The following is an 18,639-nucleotide window of genomic DNA, read 5'->3' as shown; positions in this document are numbered from 1 at the left end:
CATCCCGCCGCGAGGGGCCGTTGTGGAGATTAAGCAAGCTATTGCCCAGAGTCGCAGAGTGTGAACCCGTGAGTCGAGAAGGCACCGGAGCGAGAATTATCGAGTCCGTGGAATTTTTTAGCCCAAGACCCAACGAGGCGGGGAATTGAATCCTGGTCCAGGGCCGATTTCAGCTTTCGGGTCTGCCGCCTCTAACCCCTGAGCCACACTTCTCCACTATTGAAAAAGTAGTAGTTGTATCCATTGACTTAGCGTATCAAAACTCAAATTAGCATTGACGCGTTTCGGTTTTGGCACTTCTAATTTACAGCCAGCACCTTCTTCAGGATTAAAAATACTTTCCCACAAATATATAGTGTATCTGAAACAAAAGGATATATACAATATTATGAATATATAGTACATATATCAATCAAATCATCATAAACACCAATATTCCTGTGTCTATATACAAAAACAAATATAACTAGGGATAGAGGGAAGAGACGCTCTCAGTCCCCCAGGTAATTATTATAAACAAAAAAAAAGTGTCAACAAAGGAAAATTTGTGCAAAGCACAGGATTGAGAAGAAGGATATGAAATCAACCTATGAGAAAGTCACTTAGGGATTTCTTGAGAAGCCCTCACTCACCACCCTGGGTGGTGACATGCTTCATCATCGGGCCCACCAGGAGAAGCCGAATACCTCCCTGGTGTGCTGCAACGCCAGATTACTGCGGAGCTGGGTTTTTTGTGACAATAGTGTGAAAACAAAGTGGGTTTTAAAAAAATGCCAACAAGCTGTATTCTGTGGTTAGCCAGGCATTAGTTAAAATGTATGTGTCGGGAAATTTACCAACTAATGTGTTGGGTATTTTCCACTTAGAGTGGGGTCGACATGTTTCTGCCCTTATGTGTATTGATTTTACTGGGCTTTCATCAGGACCGTGTAGTTGTGTACCTCGGTGGTATGGGCGCGCTAAGGCCCACCCTTGCCAGAGGACGTGAAAGTTAAAAGTAAAGTGTAAAATTAAGTGCAAAAACAAACCAGAAAAAGTGGTGGTTCCTTCGAAATGTGAGGAACCTGTTGTCTGAAAGGAAATGACAAACACACAAAGAAGACAACAGAAATAATATTAATGTTCGAACTGGAGCGTATATTGCAAACACTGATCTCAAAGTTCTGTGCTTGGGCTAGTCAAAATGCGTGCCCGTGGTGAAAAATAAAGTTATTTTAATGCCTGAAACAGTGTCTTTGGAGCCAGGCAGTCTCGGGGCATGCATTTAGAAAAGAGAAAACGATCGCTGGCTGACAGGATGAATACTATCACATCACTCGTGCTTTTGCGATCAATGTGCCCAAATGGAGGGTCGGTGTTGATATGAAACAAAGTTAGCTCTAATCAAACGTTTAGAAACAAATTAAAATAAAGATGGCGAATTTCTCACTTGTTAGTTAAAAGATCCACATCCCATGGGTCTCGGGAGGGGGGTGGTGGCGACAATGGCACACCCTGAGAAGGCATATAAAGAAACGGAGACACAGTTAGCAAAGGGAACTGGGATACAGATTACTTAGCTGTGCGCTGCTCAGAGAAGTGGTAGAGATGAGCGCTGATCGGAAAAAGGTCTTACGCCCGCAACGCCAAACACCCGCTCAGCCCCTAGCGATCTCCTCAAGCCGGACCCCGTGGATGGGGGCCTGGAAGCCGAGTGCCGCTGATATGCTGTGCGCGCGAGGCTGAGGGCGTTGACAGTGCCGGTTCGGAACGAGGTGTGGCGAGCGTGAGATGACGCTCGCACCTCGGTGTCCAATTGCCTGAAAGGATCAGAACGAGGCTTGGAATACAAGCGCTCGCGTTGTTGTCCTAGTTACCGAAGAGTGACTAGTGGTGGCAGAGTACAGTCGGGCAGCCCAGTATGGCAAGATAATACCCTTAGCTAAAAATTAGTAACGCGGGATACGGGGGTGGAAGCGATTATGTTCTTTGTGTTGTAGTGAATACATAGAGTTGGTTTAAAGGAAAAGAGAACGCAACCTGAACTTTGGCAAGAAGAATTGAATCAGGCATATCTTCGGAGTGGGGTAAAGAGAGCAGTATCACTGCTGGTTAGTTTAATCTCCCACTAAGTATACATATTAAATCAGTGGAAAAAGTGATGAATATCTCCACATTGTGCATAAACTCTGAGCAAAAGGAGGTCTCATAGATAAAGAGATAAGAGAATCACTTCATAAGAGACAGGCGGTGAGCAGCAAAATGCAGTGGAACACAGGTCCACAATTGGAATTCGTCAACGTCTTAGGACTGATGACCAAGGTATTTGGTCATTCAGCCCATTGATGTGGGTTCCCAGTCTGTACACCCAACGTTGCTCTTTTTTGAAAAGAATGTTAGTGGTGTTTCTTTCCGTGGTGATCTGCTCAACTATTGTCCAGTGGAGATCATTATGCATGTGTTTTTTTTTAAGGAAATGTTCACTCATCTTAGTTGTTGACTTGCGGCACCTGATGTTCCTGCGGTGCTTGCAGATCCGCTGTTTCACCTTTCGTGTTGTCATTCCTATATATCTCTTCAGACAGGGGCATGTTATCATGTAAACAACATTAGTCGAGTTACAGTTGGTGTGTGTCCTCTGTATCCATGTTTTTCCTGCTTCCAGTGAGAGTTGTTTGGTGTGTGTTGTTAAATGACATACACTGCAATTTGCACAAGGAAAATGTCCAGTCACGGGGGGTAATCCCCATGCATTGGTGACGGACCTCATATTTACGGAGTTGGACGTGTCTGTCCTTGGACGTGTGTGTACCAAGGAATCTTTCAAGCTTATACCCTTTTTGAAAGAGAAGAGGGGTTTCTCCCAGGTTCCCTTGTTGCTTGTTATGATTTTCCAGTGTTTGTTCACTGATTTTTTCATGGCATCTGAGATCGAGCTATATGTGGTCACACACGTTAGGGGTATATCAGATGGTTCCTTGATCGTATCTTCCAGGAGGGCCTCCCGTGGTTGGTTTCTAGCACGTTTGTTTCCTTTCTCCAAGATTTTATTTGGGTAACCACGTGACTTTAGTCTTTCACTGAGGTCTGCGGCTTGGGTCTTGTAGTCCCTGATGTCAGTACAATTACTCCGTATTCTGAGGTAATGGCCGTAGGGTAGGTTCTCCCTCAAAGGTCTCGGGTGGAAGCTCGAGAAATCCAACAGGTTGTTTTTAGCCGTGGGTTTGTAGTGTGTTTTCGTTGTTAGTCCTGTCCCACTTATTGTGATGATGACATCTAGAAATACCACTGATTCTTTACTGAAGTGGTTGGTAAATTTCAAGTAAGGGTCTCTTAATAAGACCATAAAAAACAAGTTCGAAGCAATAGAGTTGGATGAATATCTGCATATGTCTGCATATGTGGGAAAGTATTTTTAATCCTGAAGAAGGTGCTGGCTGTACATTATAAGTGCCAAAACCAAAACGCGTTGATGCTAATTTGAGTTTTGATACGCTAAGTCAATGGATACAACTACTCTTTTTTGCGATAGAATTACCAATTACGTTTGATTGATTGATTGATTAGTGCCTCTTTCCTACTGAAAATGGTAACACAATTCCACGTGGGGCAATCAGTCACCTTGCCCACTTTCTATGCTGCTTTGCACCCCTTTGAAGAGGAGGAGCGACTCCACTGTCTGGACACAAAAAGAACATTGTCGTTCTACATTGACCACACTAATGCTGACCCGTACTAAAAAGTTCCAGGTTGGCGACCAACCTCTCACGGGGTACGTTGGATCAAAGAAAGAATGTGCGGAGGACTATCTCGCAATGTGTCGTCCTCTGCATCAAACTTTTCTACGCTCAGGCCAAGAAACACCCTCCTGAAGGCTTAGGATCAAATTCACCAAGAGATAAGTTTGCGACCACAGCATAGCTCAAATCGTGATGCTAATAATAAAGTCAACTTGATTCAAATTCACTGAGGAACAATCAACAGAGTGTAAGGAAACAAATAAGGTAAACCTCTTAGAAAACACACTACTGAAAGCAATCTCGACAAGGAAGGCTGGTCAGAGACACATGAAGGCAGACAAGTATATCCAAAAAGCCTTTCTTGGTAGCCACTGCTAAACCCTTCCAAACAAGTGACAGAGTGAATCATTGAATGTGGAAAAAGAATAAGTATTTGTTTCAGAAACCCACATCAGTGGATTTTGGAGCTGTTTTCCTGGAGGCCAAAAATTAGATCTTCAACCTTATCAGGAAGGCAAAAACCCTCTTGCTGATGCTGTTCAATAGCTATGCATGCAGCAGCAGCGTTTGGGCACAGACACATTGCCTCCTAGCAGAGGGTTAATGATGCCACACATTTCCATCTATTGATATCAAAAATGCTTGTGATGTCTGATTGAATCTGAATGGTGTATCCCGAGATGGATGAAGAAACATCTTTATGAAAAGACAGACTGCCTGCTGCTCAAAAACATTTATGTGTAGACGCTGCTAGGAGGAGTCCATGACCAGGGTACTCAGAATCTGTGGAGCCTGAGGCTAGGAAAGCAAGGCCTGCAGAACCCTCAGAATCTCAGCAGTCTTCAATTATGAGGTGTTATTATCAGTGCGAATGGTAGGACTGGGACCTCATCTATGGCCACGAAGGATGGTTAGATCGAATCAGGAGTAGAGGAGATCCAGGGAAGCCAACCAATTCCCTAAATTAAAGGCCAGGAGAATTTGCCTCTAGGACAGCAGCTACAAAATGCACCACTGAATTACAGATACAAGAGCCTCACATCAAGGATGGATAGCATACCTTTATCCCTTCTGAAAAACCAGTAGTAAAGGGAGTAAAATTGGTGCTCCACTTACTTAGCCCCTTTTTTCAGTATGGCAGGTACTTTAGCCTCTAAAAAGACGTCATGTTACAGAGAGCTCTTCCTTATGAAAGAAGAAGGGTGGGCTGTAGGAAGTGACTGGAAGGAACGGGCATACCCCTTATAGATTAGCTGGATGACCCAGCTTTCGGTCATGATCATGTCACAGGTGTGGCACCTGGGTGGACAGAGGGGGGTAGGGAGCTATAACCCCCTCTATGGAAGATGGAGGTTAAAGAGGAAGAGGGTGTCGAAGTGTTTTTTAGGCAGTAGAACTAGCAAAGAGTGAAAACAACTGGATCTGATGTTGATGCTGATGCTAATGACTCTGTCCTTAAATTTACCCAGCACCAAAGAATCAGTACAATGTTACAAAGCTCTCTATCTGGTCTTTGGGCCCTCTTTTCCCTCTGGAGCACCTGTGCCCTCGGCGGCAGTTCCAGCCTCGAACTCTGAGGCACAGTCCTTCAAGACCACCAATAGCGGTCGGCTCTGGTGTGATGTCGGTCGCCATTATGGTGCCTGTCGTTGCGGCTCTGGTACAGTTCGAGCTGGAGTCGGTGTGCACTGTAGAGCTGGCTTCGCCGCGACTCAGGATATCTGGCAGATTTTTTGTACGGCCCTTACGGACATTTTGTTGGGGGCATGGGCAAAACCTGTGTCAGGTGTGCCAGTGGACGGTATCATTGCCCACACATACCACCCTGCCCCTCGTGGTCTCGCTTGCCTTGTTCGGCAGCCGACCCACTGCAGCTTTGTGGTCCAGGCCATTAAGGCATCCTCTGAGATGGGGAACCTCCCTCTTTCCTCCCATGATAAAGAGTCCAAGGAACAGTATTCTTTCAGTAAGTAGATTTTTCCTTAACTAGTATGGCTTTACTCTCCACTAATCGGGTCTGCACCTCTGACTTTTTCTCCATACTTTGTGGGAGTCCTTGAGCCAACTTTTACCCTTGTTCCACGAGGCTAACAGGGGTGAGTAGCATCAGTTGATTTCTGATGCCCATCAGGGAGCCAGACTGCACATCAAGTGTGGAATGGATTCCACTGACTCCATTGGGCAGGCCATGGCATCTGCTGTGGCATTGCACCGGCACGCATGGCTCTTGGCATCTCAATTTTCGGAAGCTGTCTAATCGGTCTTGATTGACATTCCATTTGATGGGGCTCATCTTTTTGGAGCCCAAGCGGATGCAGCCCTATGCAGGTTTTGGGCTGGTTGGGGAGGGTCAGACCCTTAGCCTGTCTCCTCCTTCCCTTTTCAATTTGCGTGGATGGGGCTACTCTGTTATGTGGGCTTCCCTCCTTTTTGCCTGAGTTGACTCAGTGTGTATAATGTTCACACCACTGATACTATTGTTCTGCTGCTCATTGCAGAAACGCTTTGCCGCGGGAGTTGAAGTTCCTCGAGTCTCTTCGGGTCAGTATGACTTTTGATGGTGTTTAACAGCCATGTGGATTCAGCCTTACAACGCCTCATGGATGGTCGCTTGTAGTATGGTCTTTTCAGGTCTTTTGCTTCCCTTTTATACAGCTACGGTCGTGGATCTTTAGGTTGGGTAAAGGTATATTTCCTTCCTCCTCTGCTGTTGTGCTTGTGGTGTTGAAGTATTAAGCACTGCTTCTTTCTTATTGAGAGTGTTTTCCTCCGGTTTTGACTATTTTTGATCTCCAGATGTTCTTTGCAGATGCATAGCTGCTTTGTTCTTTAATTTTACTGGAACGAGGAGCTTAGTCTCAAGAGTTCATACTATTTATGCTATATGCCTCTCTGTTGAGTATTGGTTGGCTAATGTATAGCTTGTATGTGTACTACTTATGTAGTTGTATTTGTTTGCTATTAGATTGGTCCTTATTGGACTATATTATATGCCATTTAGGGGCCATTATGGTGGGCTCATAGCCTTTATTTGTCACTCTGGACTGGTTTTTCTTAACCAGGGTATTTTGTGCAGTTTGTCTTCTTGTCTTGAAGCGAACTGCATATGTATTAAGAGTGTTTTTGAACACTATGATTGTATTCTTTGGAATACACAGGTTTGTGGCTCCCTCCATTCATGGAGGGCATAGGTAACTTCTTTGTTCAATCTTGGAACACTGCGGTGTAAGCTCAATGCCTTAGACTGTCTGAGAGATAGTGTCTGAAACGGTTCAGGCTGTTTTCAGTCATACGCTACATAGCAGGAGAGATCATTTTTGTATAAGAATGTCTTCTTCTTATTCTCCTACAATGTTCTTGCATATGTTTTTCTGTCTAAGGTTAGATACTACTGGTCTTTTTGAGGTATGTATCTAATTTTCTTTTCAGTATTTCATTGTCCTGGAGAATTCATGGCTGTTTCTTTTTGAAGAAGGGTAAATAATATATTTATATGGCATGCACCAGTAACTTAAGAAAATTAAAAAGCATTTGATGAAGTCTGGCTCTGGCTATTGATTTGCTGTCAGCGTACCTATCTGTGCAGCAGCGCACACAGGGTTGGATTTGGATATAAATATATATATATATATATATATATATATCAACAAGGTTGCCCTCACGAGGTGAGTTTAAAAGTGTTCCATTTATTCAAAGGCAGCTGCATGCAGATGAGCGCAAGGAAACAAACATCCCAGTTCACTTCGCCAGACCGGTTTCGGGAATCCTTTCCCCTCCTCAATAGCGTTCTGTATGTAAATGGCGGTTTTTCCACGTGCACCATATATTTCAAAGAGCCTGCCCCAGTGGGCGTGGCTGAATTCACAGCCTTCTGGATCTTGTGGTGCAACGTAGTTTTTCTCCAGTGAGTCTGTTTTTAACATGCAGAAATAGGACATGAAACCCCAGTGGGTTGGATCTTGAGTCCTGCTTGCACGTCTGATGTGCTTACCAACTGTCTTTAGGAAACTGACCTCCCTTAAGCAATGACTCCATGTGGCATCATCACAGGTCCGCAGCGCGGCAGGTTTCTTCCGCGGCCGAGCAAAGCCGCCAAATATCAATCAAAACAGAACCCTTGCCAGCAGCAAGCACATGTGGTCACACTTGTGATACAAGACTATATGTGTAATATATATATATATATATATATATATATATATATATATATATATATATATATATATATCAATATCAATCAACAAGGTTGCCCTCATAGAAGAAACCACGAGGTGAGTTTAAAAGTGTTCCATTTATTCAAAGGCAGCTGCATGCAGATGAGCGCAAGGAAACAAACATCCCAGTTCACTTCGCCAGACCGGTTTCGGGAATCCTTTCCCTTCCTCAATAGCGTTCTGTATGTAAATGGCGGTTTTTCCACGTACAGAACGCTATTGAGGAAGGGAAAGGATTCCCGAAACCGGTCTGGCGAAGTGAACTGGGATGTTTGTTTCCTTGCGCTCATCTGCATGCAGCTGCCTTTGAATAAATGGAACACTTTTAAACTCACCTCGTGGTTTCTTCTATGAGGGCAACCTTGTTGATTGATATTTGGCGGCTTTGCTCAGTCGCGGAAGAAACCTGCCGCGCTGCGGACCTGTGATGATGCCACATGGAGTCATTGCTTAAGGGAGGTCAGTTTCCAAAAGACAGTTGGTAAGCACATCAGACGTGTAAGCAGGACTCAAGATCCAACCCACTGGGGTTTCATGTCCTATTTCTGCATGTTAAAAACGGACTCACTGGAGAAAAACTACGTTGCCCCACAAGATCCAGAAGGCTGTGAATTCAGCCACGCCCACTGGGGCAGGCTCTTTTAATATATGGTGCACTTGGAAAAACCGCCATTTACATACAGAACGCTATTGAGGAAGGGAAAGGATTCCCGAAACCGGTCTGGCGAAGTGAACTGGGATGTCTGTTTCCTTGCGCTCATCTGCATGCAGCTGCCTTTGAATAAATGGAACACTTTTAAACTCACCTCGTGGTTTCTTCTATGAGGGCAACCTTGTTGATTGATATATATATATATATATATATAACACATATAGTCTTGTATCACAAGTGTGACCACATGTGCTTGCTGCTGGCAAGGGTTCTGTTTTGCTAGAGGCATTATCTTAATGCCAGGTTACTTGTGGATATTATACTTTTGGTACATGTCACCTAAGGTGGTTTGTTGTTAGATGCTGTATCTTTTTCAATATTAAGTGTTTTGAACTGGTTTTTCAGTTCTGTTTTGCCATTATGTATACAGTGTATACATGGCTTGGTGCATGTTTTACACATGTTTGGTTTAAAAAAAAAAAGAGGAGAGGAAGAAAAAGAAATAGCACCAAGCACAACTGATCTAGAGCTATAAGATTGACATGTAATTAATAATAATTTATTTTTATCTGTTTAGGCAGTACAGAGGAAATGAAGGTCAGATGCGAGAACTTCAAGATCAACTTGAAGCTGAGCAGTATTTCTCAGTAAGTAAAGTGTTGTTCTCTTCTGTAAATAAATAAGGAAAGCAATTTTTTGTTACACCTCATGCTGCTCTTTGCTACTTTTTTTAACTGCTAAACAAATTCTGAAGTTCAAACCTTCCTAGGTGATTTTATTTTAAACATATTTTTATTGATTTTCACACACAAACTGTACATCCATTGTCTGTTGTCACATCATCATCAATGGGGGCCCCATTCTTCATACACAGTGATTTGGTTGCATCCATTATCTGTTTCAAACCATATACCTAATGCCTCAATTCCTTTACATTCACACGCTTGCTTCTAATAATTATCGCTTCAGTATATGTGATGAACGTGACAGCCCTTTCTGTTCCAATCTAAGTGTTATTTATCCGATCAATCAATGCTTCCATCTTATAATAAACCATCCCTCCCCCTGTACCCTCCCTAGCCCATTCCACCGGTGTGCTCATCAATAATAGATCTGGAAAACTACCAATAGTACAGATCTGTTGTAAGATTATTTTCCTCTCCTTTTTTCCTGAGTTGGATCATTTGGACCGTTCCGCTATTAAGTCCGCTGTAGTGTCTCCTGGTCTTCTAGGGCTCCCACTATTGCTCTTCAGTACGGGGCAGATCTATCTGCATCTCTAGTGAATCTCCATCTTAACCCTGAATCCGGTGCCAGCAGCAGTGTAACCAGAGCCTCCCACACTTTCGCAGTTTCTAGTGCCTTATCGTTGTTAAAACGCCTGGCCTGCCAGAACCGGACCATACTCTCACTGGCTGCCCATTTGGCAAACGCCTCCTGCCAGCGCTTGACATTAGGTCCCTGTCTGCTTTTCCAATGTTTTGTTAATTCTCTTTTGGCTAACACCAACCCCAGGTCCAAGAACTTGCTCGTCACCTTTGTCTTAGCTGTATGAGGAAACCAATGCAAAATGCATGCACCCATGTCTGGGTCTATCTGCCTGTCCGTTACTCCACATAATATATCAACCACCTCCTCCCAGTATGTTCCCAACTGCGGGCATCTCCACATCATATGAATAAATTCCACTCCTTCTGAGTAACAGCGGGGTCACCGGGCCGTATTCATATTAAAATACTTATTTATCCGCACCGGGGTTAAGTACGCCCTATGCAACACATAAGAATGAATAAGCTGAAACCTAGCATTTCGCGTGACCTTCCACGCTTGCTCCACTATGTTAGACCATGTCGTGTCAGGAATTTCCCTACCCAGGTCTGCCTCCCATTTCTGTTGCAGTGGGCTCAATGGCTGCATCCCCTCATCCACCATTCGCTTGTATAAGCTTGTTTTGAAGGTCCCCACTGCCATCACAACGTATTGGCAGGTTAAGGATGTTTGTGACTCTGACAACCCTCCACCCCAATGGCGTTGGATTGCCGATATAAGCGGTGAATGCAGTAAGAAGTCACCCTTGGTCTGATAGATACATCTGCCAGTGGATTCCTCACCTTGTTAATATATCCCCTTGCGTCAGCAACATTCGGAAATTCTTTTCGGAGCTTCGCGCCGACGTGGACTTGGACGTCATAGAGACATGGCATCGCACGCGACTCCGCTGACGTCACCGAAGCCCATAATAGGCCCATGCCGGCGTGATGACATCAGTTCCCTTTTTTCCGCGTCGTCGACGCTAACGGTTTCGGGAATCACAGTAGCTTACTAGTGACTTTTTGCTATTTCCTTCGTTTTTCTGCTTCTTTGTTTCGTGACGATGTCGACGAAGAAGACTGGTTCCAAGCCCTGCACGGAATGCGGGAAGATTATGTCCATCACGGACCCGAACGAGGACTGCTTATGGTGCTTAAGCTCTAATCATGATGTGGATGGGTGTTCATCTTGTCGACAGATGAACCCGAAGCCCCTGCAGGAAAGAGAAACCAAGCTCCTGGTGGCGAAGTTGAAGGCGAACAAAGGTAGGAAGTCTTCACGATCTCGTTCGAGAAGGGTGAGGTCGAGGTCGAAGTCAAGATCTAGATCTCGAGAGGAGTCGACCTCGAAGTCCTCAACGGAACATGCTTCAAAATCAAGAAGGAAGCATAAGAAAAGGAGACATGAGTCCCGACGTCACTCGGGAAAGGAGTCGGACTATGGATCGAAGTCGCCAAAGAAGGTTCGATCGAAGGTGATCCAACCGCAGGAAGCTTTGAATCGGGAAGGTGAGGCTTCGCCTTCGGAGTCGCAGGTGCAGTCGCCGACTCCGGTTTCCGATCCGTCTCCGGCGCCGTCCCTGGCCCGAGAAGAAGTTGTTGTTCAGGTGGAAGGAAAATCTGTGCCTGTAGAGGAGCCGGATTCGTTCCGACCTAGAGTCCAGCCTGAGGGTGTTCAGCCACCTTTTCCTGCACCAGGCCAAGACCCATCAGCGTTTTTGAACGCAATGTATGGCGTCTTTACAAGGGCTTGGTACCCCTCTGGAGCACCTTCGGGTCCCATGGGTCCACTGACCTACAATTTGGGGGTGCCACACTCCTATGCCCCGGCTCCATTTATGCCGTTTATGCCGGCCCGCTCCAAGTCGACCTCGAGTACATCCTACTGGGCCATCGGATTCGATACCGACGTCGGATCCAGTGGAGAGGCGTGTTAAGGAGAGGTCCAGGAGGGAGGCACAACGCCTTTTGGAGGAGCAGAGATATGTTGACTCTCATCCTGATGTGGAGGAAGGTGAACTAGAAGAAGACTGCTTTGATGACCTGGCAGATGCTAGTGGCCTGGATTTTTCCCCGGAATGGGAGATACCATCAGGTTCAGATGCACCTTCAAAGGACGTCCAGCCTTATCATGTAGTAATGAGGAAGGCTGCTGGTCTTCTTAATTTGACTTTGCCAACAGTTGAATCTAAGTCTAATCTTCTTACTGAGGTCCTACACTCGCCTAGTTCGGTGGTGAAACCGTTGCATCCGTTTAATAAGGCTTTAACAGAGCCTATTATGGAGGTGTCGAAAAAGCCTCTAACTGCTCCGGCTGTTTCCAAAAGTGTGGCAAGACGATACAGGGTTGCACCAGAAGACCCTGCCTTTTTAACATCTCATCCTTCTCCAGAGAGCCTGGTCATTCAGGCAGCATGTTCAAAGAAGTCTTTGGGTGCGTTTCCCCAAGTGCCTGGGGATAAGGAGGCCAAGAAACAAGATCAGGTGGCCGAAAAGACTTTCTCCTCGGCAAGTATGGCATTGAAGTCCACTAATGCCACTTGTCTCATGAGGAGATATGTGCACGCACATATGGATTCAATGCGTTCTTTGGCTCCTAAGATTCCTGATGGAAGTAGGAGTGATTTTGAGGAAGTGTTGTCTGACGCTCAAGCGGCGGCACGCCAAGTAATACAAAGCGGATTGGACACTGCTGATTCTGTGGCTCGCATCATGGGCACTGCGGTTGCCACGAGAAGGTCGGCTTGGCTAAAATCATCTGACTTTTCTGCAGATGTTCAAGCAGCTTTATTGGATCTACCATTTGAAGGTGTTGGTCTTTTTGGCAAAAAGGCCGATACTGCCTTAGAGAGGTTTAAGGACAGTAGAGCTACTGCCAAATCTTTAGGACTCCAGATCAGAGGTTCTTCTTCGCCAGGAGATTCAGAGGTTTTGGAAGCTCTTCCTTTCGCAATTATCGACAAGGTCAGCAGCAGCAACAACAACAGCAGCAGCAGAATACCTTGTACAGATCTTACAGGGGAAAGCAAAGAGCTCGTCCTCGTGGACGTCAGGCCTCTTCCTCCTCCGCCTCCTCTAACCCCCCAGCCACAGAAAAGCAGCCCTAGATCCGCAATTCAGGATCATGCGGGTCCGGTGGGGGGTCGGCTTACCCACTTTCTACGGGATTGGGAATCAGTTACATCAGATCTTTGGGTTCTCAATCTCGTAGAAAATGTGTATGCCATGCCCTTCCCTTTCGGTAATTCCCTCCCAATCACCCTCCTTGGCAAGGTTTCTGCACGGAGGAACACCTGTTGCTTCTACAGGAGGAAGTTCAGACTCTATTAAGAAAGGGTGCGATAGAGGTGGTTCCAGAGCAGGAAAGGGGTCAGGGATGCTACTCTCAGTATTTCCTGATTCCCAAGAAGGATGGCAGACTTCGTCCAATCCTGGCTCTCAGGATCTTGAATCTCTATCTGAAACAAGAGAAATTCAAGATGCTCACCCTTGCGCAGGTTCTTCAAGCACTTCTGGAAGAAGACTTGATGGTGTCGCTCGACTTGCAGGATGCGTATTTTCATATCCCAATCCTGAAGTCGCACAGGAAGTATCTCCGTTTTACGGTGGGGTTGCAACACTATCAGTTTGCGGTCCTTCCTTTTGGAATTACTACTGCGCCTCGAGTCTTCACCAAGGTGATGGCGGTGGTGGCAGCACATCTCAGAAGGTCAGGGATTCCAGTATTCCCCTATTTGGACGACTGGCTGATCAAAGCAGAGTCGTCAGAGAGAGTGCTCCAACATCTGCAAGAGACAACCCAGTTGTTGTACAGGTTGGGTTTTTCGATAAATGTACCCAAGTCTCACCTGGTGCCCTCCCAGCGCATCCTGTTCATAGGTGCTGTACTGGACACAACTGTATGTCGTGCATTCCCTCCTCTACAAAGGATTCGCGACATTCAGGAAATTATTCCTTTATTTTACAATGGAGCGGTCATTCAAGTCCTGAAGGTCCTTCGCATGCTCGGTCTGATGGCTTCATGCATTCTGTTGGTCAACCATGCACGCTGGCATATGAGGGCACTCCAGTGGTGCCTCCGCAGACAGTGGTATCAGCACAACTGAGATCTCAGGGAGTCAGTGAGGATCTCCAGAGAAACTGCAGTGGACCTGACTTGGTGGGGCGTGGAAGGCAACCTGTCTCAGGGGAAGCCTTTTCAACTGCTTCCTCCGGTGGCCACAGTAGTAACGGATGCATCCACTCTAGGGTGGGGTGCTCATCTGGGGGACCTGGAGGTCAAAGGTCTTTGGTCTCCAGAGGAAAGGTTGCTTCATATCAACCTTCTGGAATTGCGGGCGATACGTTTGGCGCTGAAGGCCTTCCTCCCTTCCCTTCGTGGTCGGCCAGTCCGAGTCCTGACGGACAACACGACCGCGATGTGGTACAGCAACAAGCAGGGAGGCGTGGGGTCGCAGTGTCTCAGCAGGGAGGCTCTGGTCCTGTGTTCAGGACCATCAGATTTGCCTGATGGCAAATCATCTGGCCGGAGTTCTGAATGTTCGTGCGGACACTCTGTCGGCAGTTCTCTGCCGACCACGAGTGGAGGCTCCATCCAGAGGTAGTTCACAACATCTTTCAGATGTGAGGAACTCCTCAGGTGGACCTGTTCGCCGCTCACGAGAATGCTCACTGCCAGTCTTTTTGCAGTCTCCAGTATCCGATGCAAGGAGCCTTGGGGGACGCGTTTCAGTTGAGTTGGGGAAAACTCTTTGACGCGTTTCCTCCCATATCCTTGATTTCTCGGGTTCTGAGGAAGATTCGCCAAGACCGGGCCCAAGTCATATTGGTCGCCCCGGATTGGCCGAGAAGGGTGTGGTACACAGATCTTCTCCACCTCTCCTCTCACCCGCCGCTCCGTCTCCCTCTCAGGGCAGACCTCCTCTCTCAGATGGAGGGGCAGGTTCTACACCCCCACCTCCAGACATTACACCTTCATGCCTGGAGATTGAACGGGGCAACCTGAATTCCTTTTCTCTCCCACACGATGTGGTGGATGTCATATTATCGGCTAGGCGTGACTCCACTAAATCCATTTATTCTTACAGATGGTCTAAATTTGTCACCTGGTGTGGAGAGAAATCTGTAGACCCTTTGAAAGCCCATTTATCTGTTATTCTCCAGTTTGCTCTCTTTGGCGCAGCAAGGGCTGGCTGTTACCACAGTCAAGGGTTATCTCTCGGCCTTGTCGGCATTTCTATGTTTGCCGGACCAGCAGTCTCTTTTCAAATCTCGGCATTTCTATGTTTGCCGGACCAGCAGTCTCTTTTCAAATCTCCAGTAATTTTAAGATTTTTGCAGGGTCTCACTAATAAATTCCCTCCTACTCCCTTTATTGTGCCTGAATGGGACTTAAATCTTGTCTTAACATACTTGATGGGTGCTCCCTTTGAGCCCTTACACAAGTGTCCTATGAGGCTTTTGACTTTTAAGACAGTCTTCCTGGTTGCAATTACCTCGGCAAGGAGGGTAAGTGAGCTTCAAGCTCTTAGTTCCAAGCCCCCATTCCTGACCATTCATGCTGAACGAATGGTTCTTAGGATCAGGGCTGCTTTTCTCCCTAAGGTGGTGACTCCCTTCCACCTAGGACAATCCATTACCCTCCCTACCTTTTATCCTCCCCCTTCCAAGGAGGAGGAGAGGTTACACCATCTTGACCCTAGGAGGGCGGTGAACTTTTCCCTGGACAGAACTAAAGACTGTCGTGTGGATGACCAGCTCTTCATTGGGTTCGCTGGCTGCAAAAAAGGAAGAGCGGTTCATAAAAGAACTCTTTCAAGATGGATCATCCTCTGTATAAAGATCTGCTACTCTTTGGCCGGTAAGGAGCCTCCAGAGGGTATAAGGGCTCATTCTACAAGAGCTAAGTCATCAACCTCTGCTTTGTCTAGAGGTGTTTCTGTAGAGGATATTTGTAGGGCCGCGACGTGGTCCTCCCTCCACACTTTCACGAAGCATTACTGCTTGGATACCGAGGTGAGGAGGGACGACCACTTTGCGCGCTCTGTCCTCCAGGACTTTCTGGTATAGGAGAGTGGACACCCTCCTCCGGGAGTGGGGACTGCTGTGGGACTCTATTCACAAGGTGAGGAATCCACTGGCAGATGTATTTATCAGAAGAACAAGTTACTTACCTTCGGTAACGCTTTTTCTGGTAGATACAGTATCTGCCTGTGGATTCCTCTCTTACCCACCCGCCTCCCTGTTGTCCACTCTTCTATACCAGAGTAATTGTATTTGTTTTATGGGCAAAGAAAATGTGTATTTCAGATGTTTTTTTACAGTTGCTTCACACTGTGTGTGTTATCTTGACTATTGTGTACTGTGTATTCTATGCATATATATACTGTCATTGGTCCGTCCGTATGCCTCGAAGGCACGGAAAAAAGGGCGGAACTGATGTCATCACGCCGGCGTGGGCCTATTATGGGCTTCGTTGATGTCAGCGGAGTCGCGTGCGATGCCATGTCTCTGACTTCCAAGTCCACGTCGGCGCGAAGCTACGAAAAGAATTTCCGAATGTTGCTGACGCAAGGGGATATTTTCAATAGGTGAGGAATCCACAGGCAGATACTGTATCTACCAGAAAAAGCGTTACCGAAGGTAAGTAACTTGTTCGTTAGGCCATACCTATCCTGCAGTGTCTGATAGGGAAAGAGAACACAGTCCTCATACAAGTCCCCCATCACCTGCAATCCCTGCTCCTCCCATGCCGCCATGGCCGACCAGTCTCCCCCATGTGGTAGCGCCGTACACATGCCCAGTGTAATCTCCGTAGCATACGGTCGGGCAGCCCCGCTCCTACGTAGGCTCTGGATCCAACATGACCGCAGTGTCCGTTCCTCATGAGTTAATGACCCAATTCGTAGCTGCTGTCCAAGTATGACAAATGATAGCACATGGCGTGGGATCCATCGACCCATTTGGTCATCAGGGCCCCTAAACTCTCTTGCCACTGCCTGGGTAAGCCACTGCAGCTGAGCTGCCAAGTAATACAGTTCAAAGTCCGGGGCCGCCCATCCACCCTCCCCTCAGGGTCGCATCATCATAGCTAAAGCCACCCGTCTTCTACCGCTCCCCCAAATAAACCCCCCATCAACGAACGGAGCATCTTGAACAATGTACACGGTACTCAAATTGGAAATGTCCTGAAATAGTACAACAACCGGGGCAGTGCCACCATCTTCAAGATCGCCACCCGGCCGGCCACCGATAGTGGCAATGTACCCCAGAACGCCATATTCCCTTTGATCCCTCATAGCGCTCTACCTACATTACCCTCCAACAGGTCCTCCTGTGTGTGATATATATTGGTCCCAAGATAGGGTAAACAATGAGGCTCCCATCGTATACCTCCCAGTTGTTGAGGGCTCTCCATCATTCGTCTCACCGGGAACAGGCAAGTCTTCGCCCAATTCACCCGAAGCCCTGAGACTGCGCCGAACGTGTGTAGCGGCGTCGTCGCCCCTGTGAGAAGTTGGCCTGATATATGATGCTCACTAGTTCTAGTGATCACCTTGTATCAGTCCAAACACCCCTTATGGTGATTGGTTGTAAGTCAACCTTATAGACCAGCTATCCTAATGGTAGCATGGACAAAGCAATCTTAGGCTAAACTCTTTTGGCATGTGAAGCCAGCTGTTTTACCACATATAACCCCTTGAATACCAGATGAAAGGACACCACACAGGTTGTTATGAAAATAAATAACATAATTTAATATATTGATTACTAACAAATACCTCTGAACTCTTTGAGATCAGAGGGCTAAGCACATAACAATACTCTTCAGAAAAATTCAATAAGTCGCACAAATTACAATGGTGCCCTAGGGGAACGGCAAACCATATACTAAGTAAACGGTATAAGTAGAACGATAGAAGAAATGAGGATGCCCAGAGGCTGTATAATCGCTGGGGCTACACTACCCTAACCTTAGGTAAGGAGCAGGAGGCTCACGGGACGTGTGTGTAGTGTTAGAACACACACACGGGTTTCAATGCAAAGTCAATGGGCATGAACAAATTACGTCTAGTTAAGACTGAAACTACAGGATACCTGGACACTAGGAGAGTCAATCTACCATAAGCACTGAAATGCTCTTGTTACCTCACCCACGGGATGCGGGTGCATAGGTGTGAAAGTGTGTCGGGTTTCCGCGTTGAAGTCAATGGAGCCTTGGAGAAAGATGCTGCAGGCGCCCAGGAGGAAGATGTCCGGAGTGATCCAAAGGTGGATTGAGGAAGATGGAGACCTGAAAGCAGAGGGGACAATGTTCACAGTCACTAGCCAGTGACCGGAGTAGAACCAGGAAGGAACCAGATGATGTCGTCGCGATCAGGTGAAGAGGTGACGCTTGACTCTGCAGCCACGTGAACCAGGAGGTGTCTTCGGCGACCAGGATGGAGGCATGAGCTGTCCCACGCAGGCTCTCGCTGTCGGCGGTGTCTGTCCCGAGATCTGAGTCAACGGGCCTTGGCAAAGGCAACCCACGCGGTGAGTGAAGATGGCGTCTGGTGCGGACCAGGAGGGTCCGGGGTACTTCTCTCTTGAAAGGAAGCAAGGGCCAGTCTGGAGCAACCAGACCAGCGGTGTAGTTTTCAAAGTTCGTCGTCTAGGAGGCCACAAGCCAGCCGGCAAGTGACCAGACAACGCGTCGAGCAGCAACCAGGCAGAAGGGCCCCACACAGATCTCGTGGAGGCTG

The 18,639-nt window shown here is 46.9% G+C and overlaps 1 protein-coding gene across 1 annotated transcript in view; it reads left to right on the top strand.

Annotated features, from left to right (window-relative positions):
* Window positions 1-18,639, top strand: part of ROCK1 (Rho associated coiled-coil containing protein kinase 1) — a 2,273,505-nt gene that overhangs the window by 1,524,360 nt on the left and 730,506 nt on the right. Inside the window, exon 21 of the mRNA XM_086965620.1 lies at window positions 9,163-9,232. Coding sequence (XP_086821746.1) covers window positions 9,163-9,232 — 70 coding nt within the window. The remainder of the gene's footprint in view (window positions 1-9,162; window positions 9,233-18,639) is intronic.

Source organism: Lissotriton vulgaris, chromosome 4_1, assembly GCF_964263255.1.
Source record: "Lissotriton vulgaris chromosome 4_1, aLisVul1.2, whole genome shotgun sequence".
In the NCBI taxonomy this organism is placed as follows: domain Eukaryota; kingdom Metazoa; phylum Chordata; class Amphibia; order Caudata; family Salamandridae; genus Lissotriton; species Lissotriton vulgaris.
The sequence above is the reverse complement of the archived record's forward strand: the minus strand, read 5'-3'. Positions and strand labels throughout refer to the sequence as shown.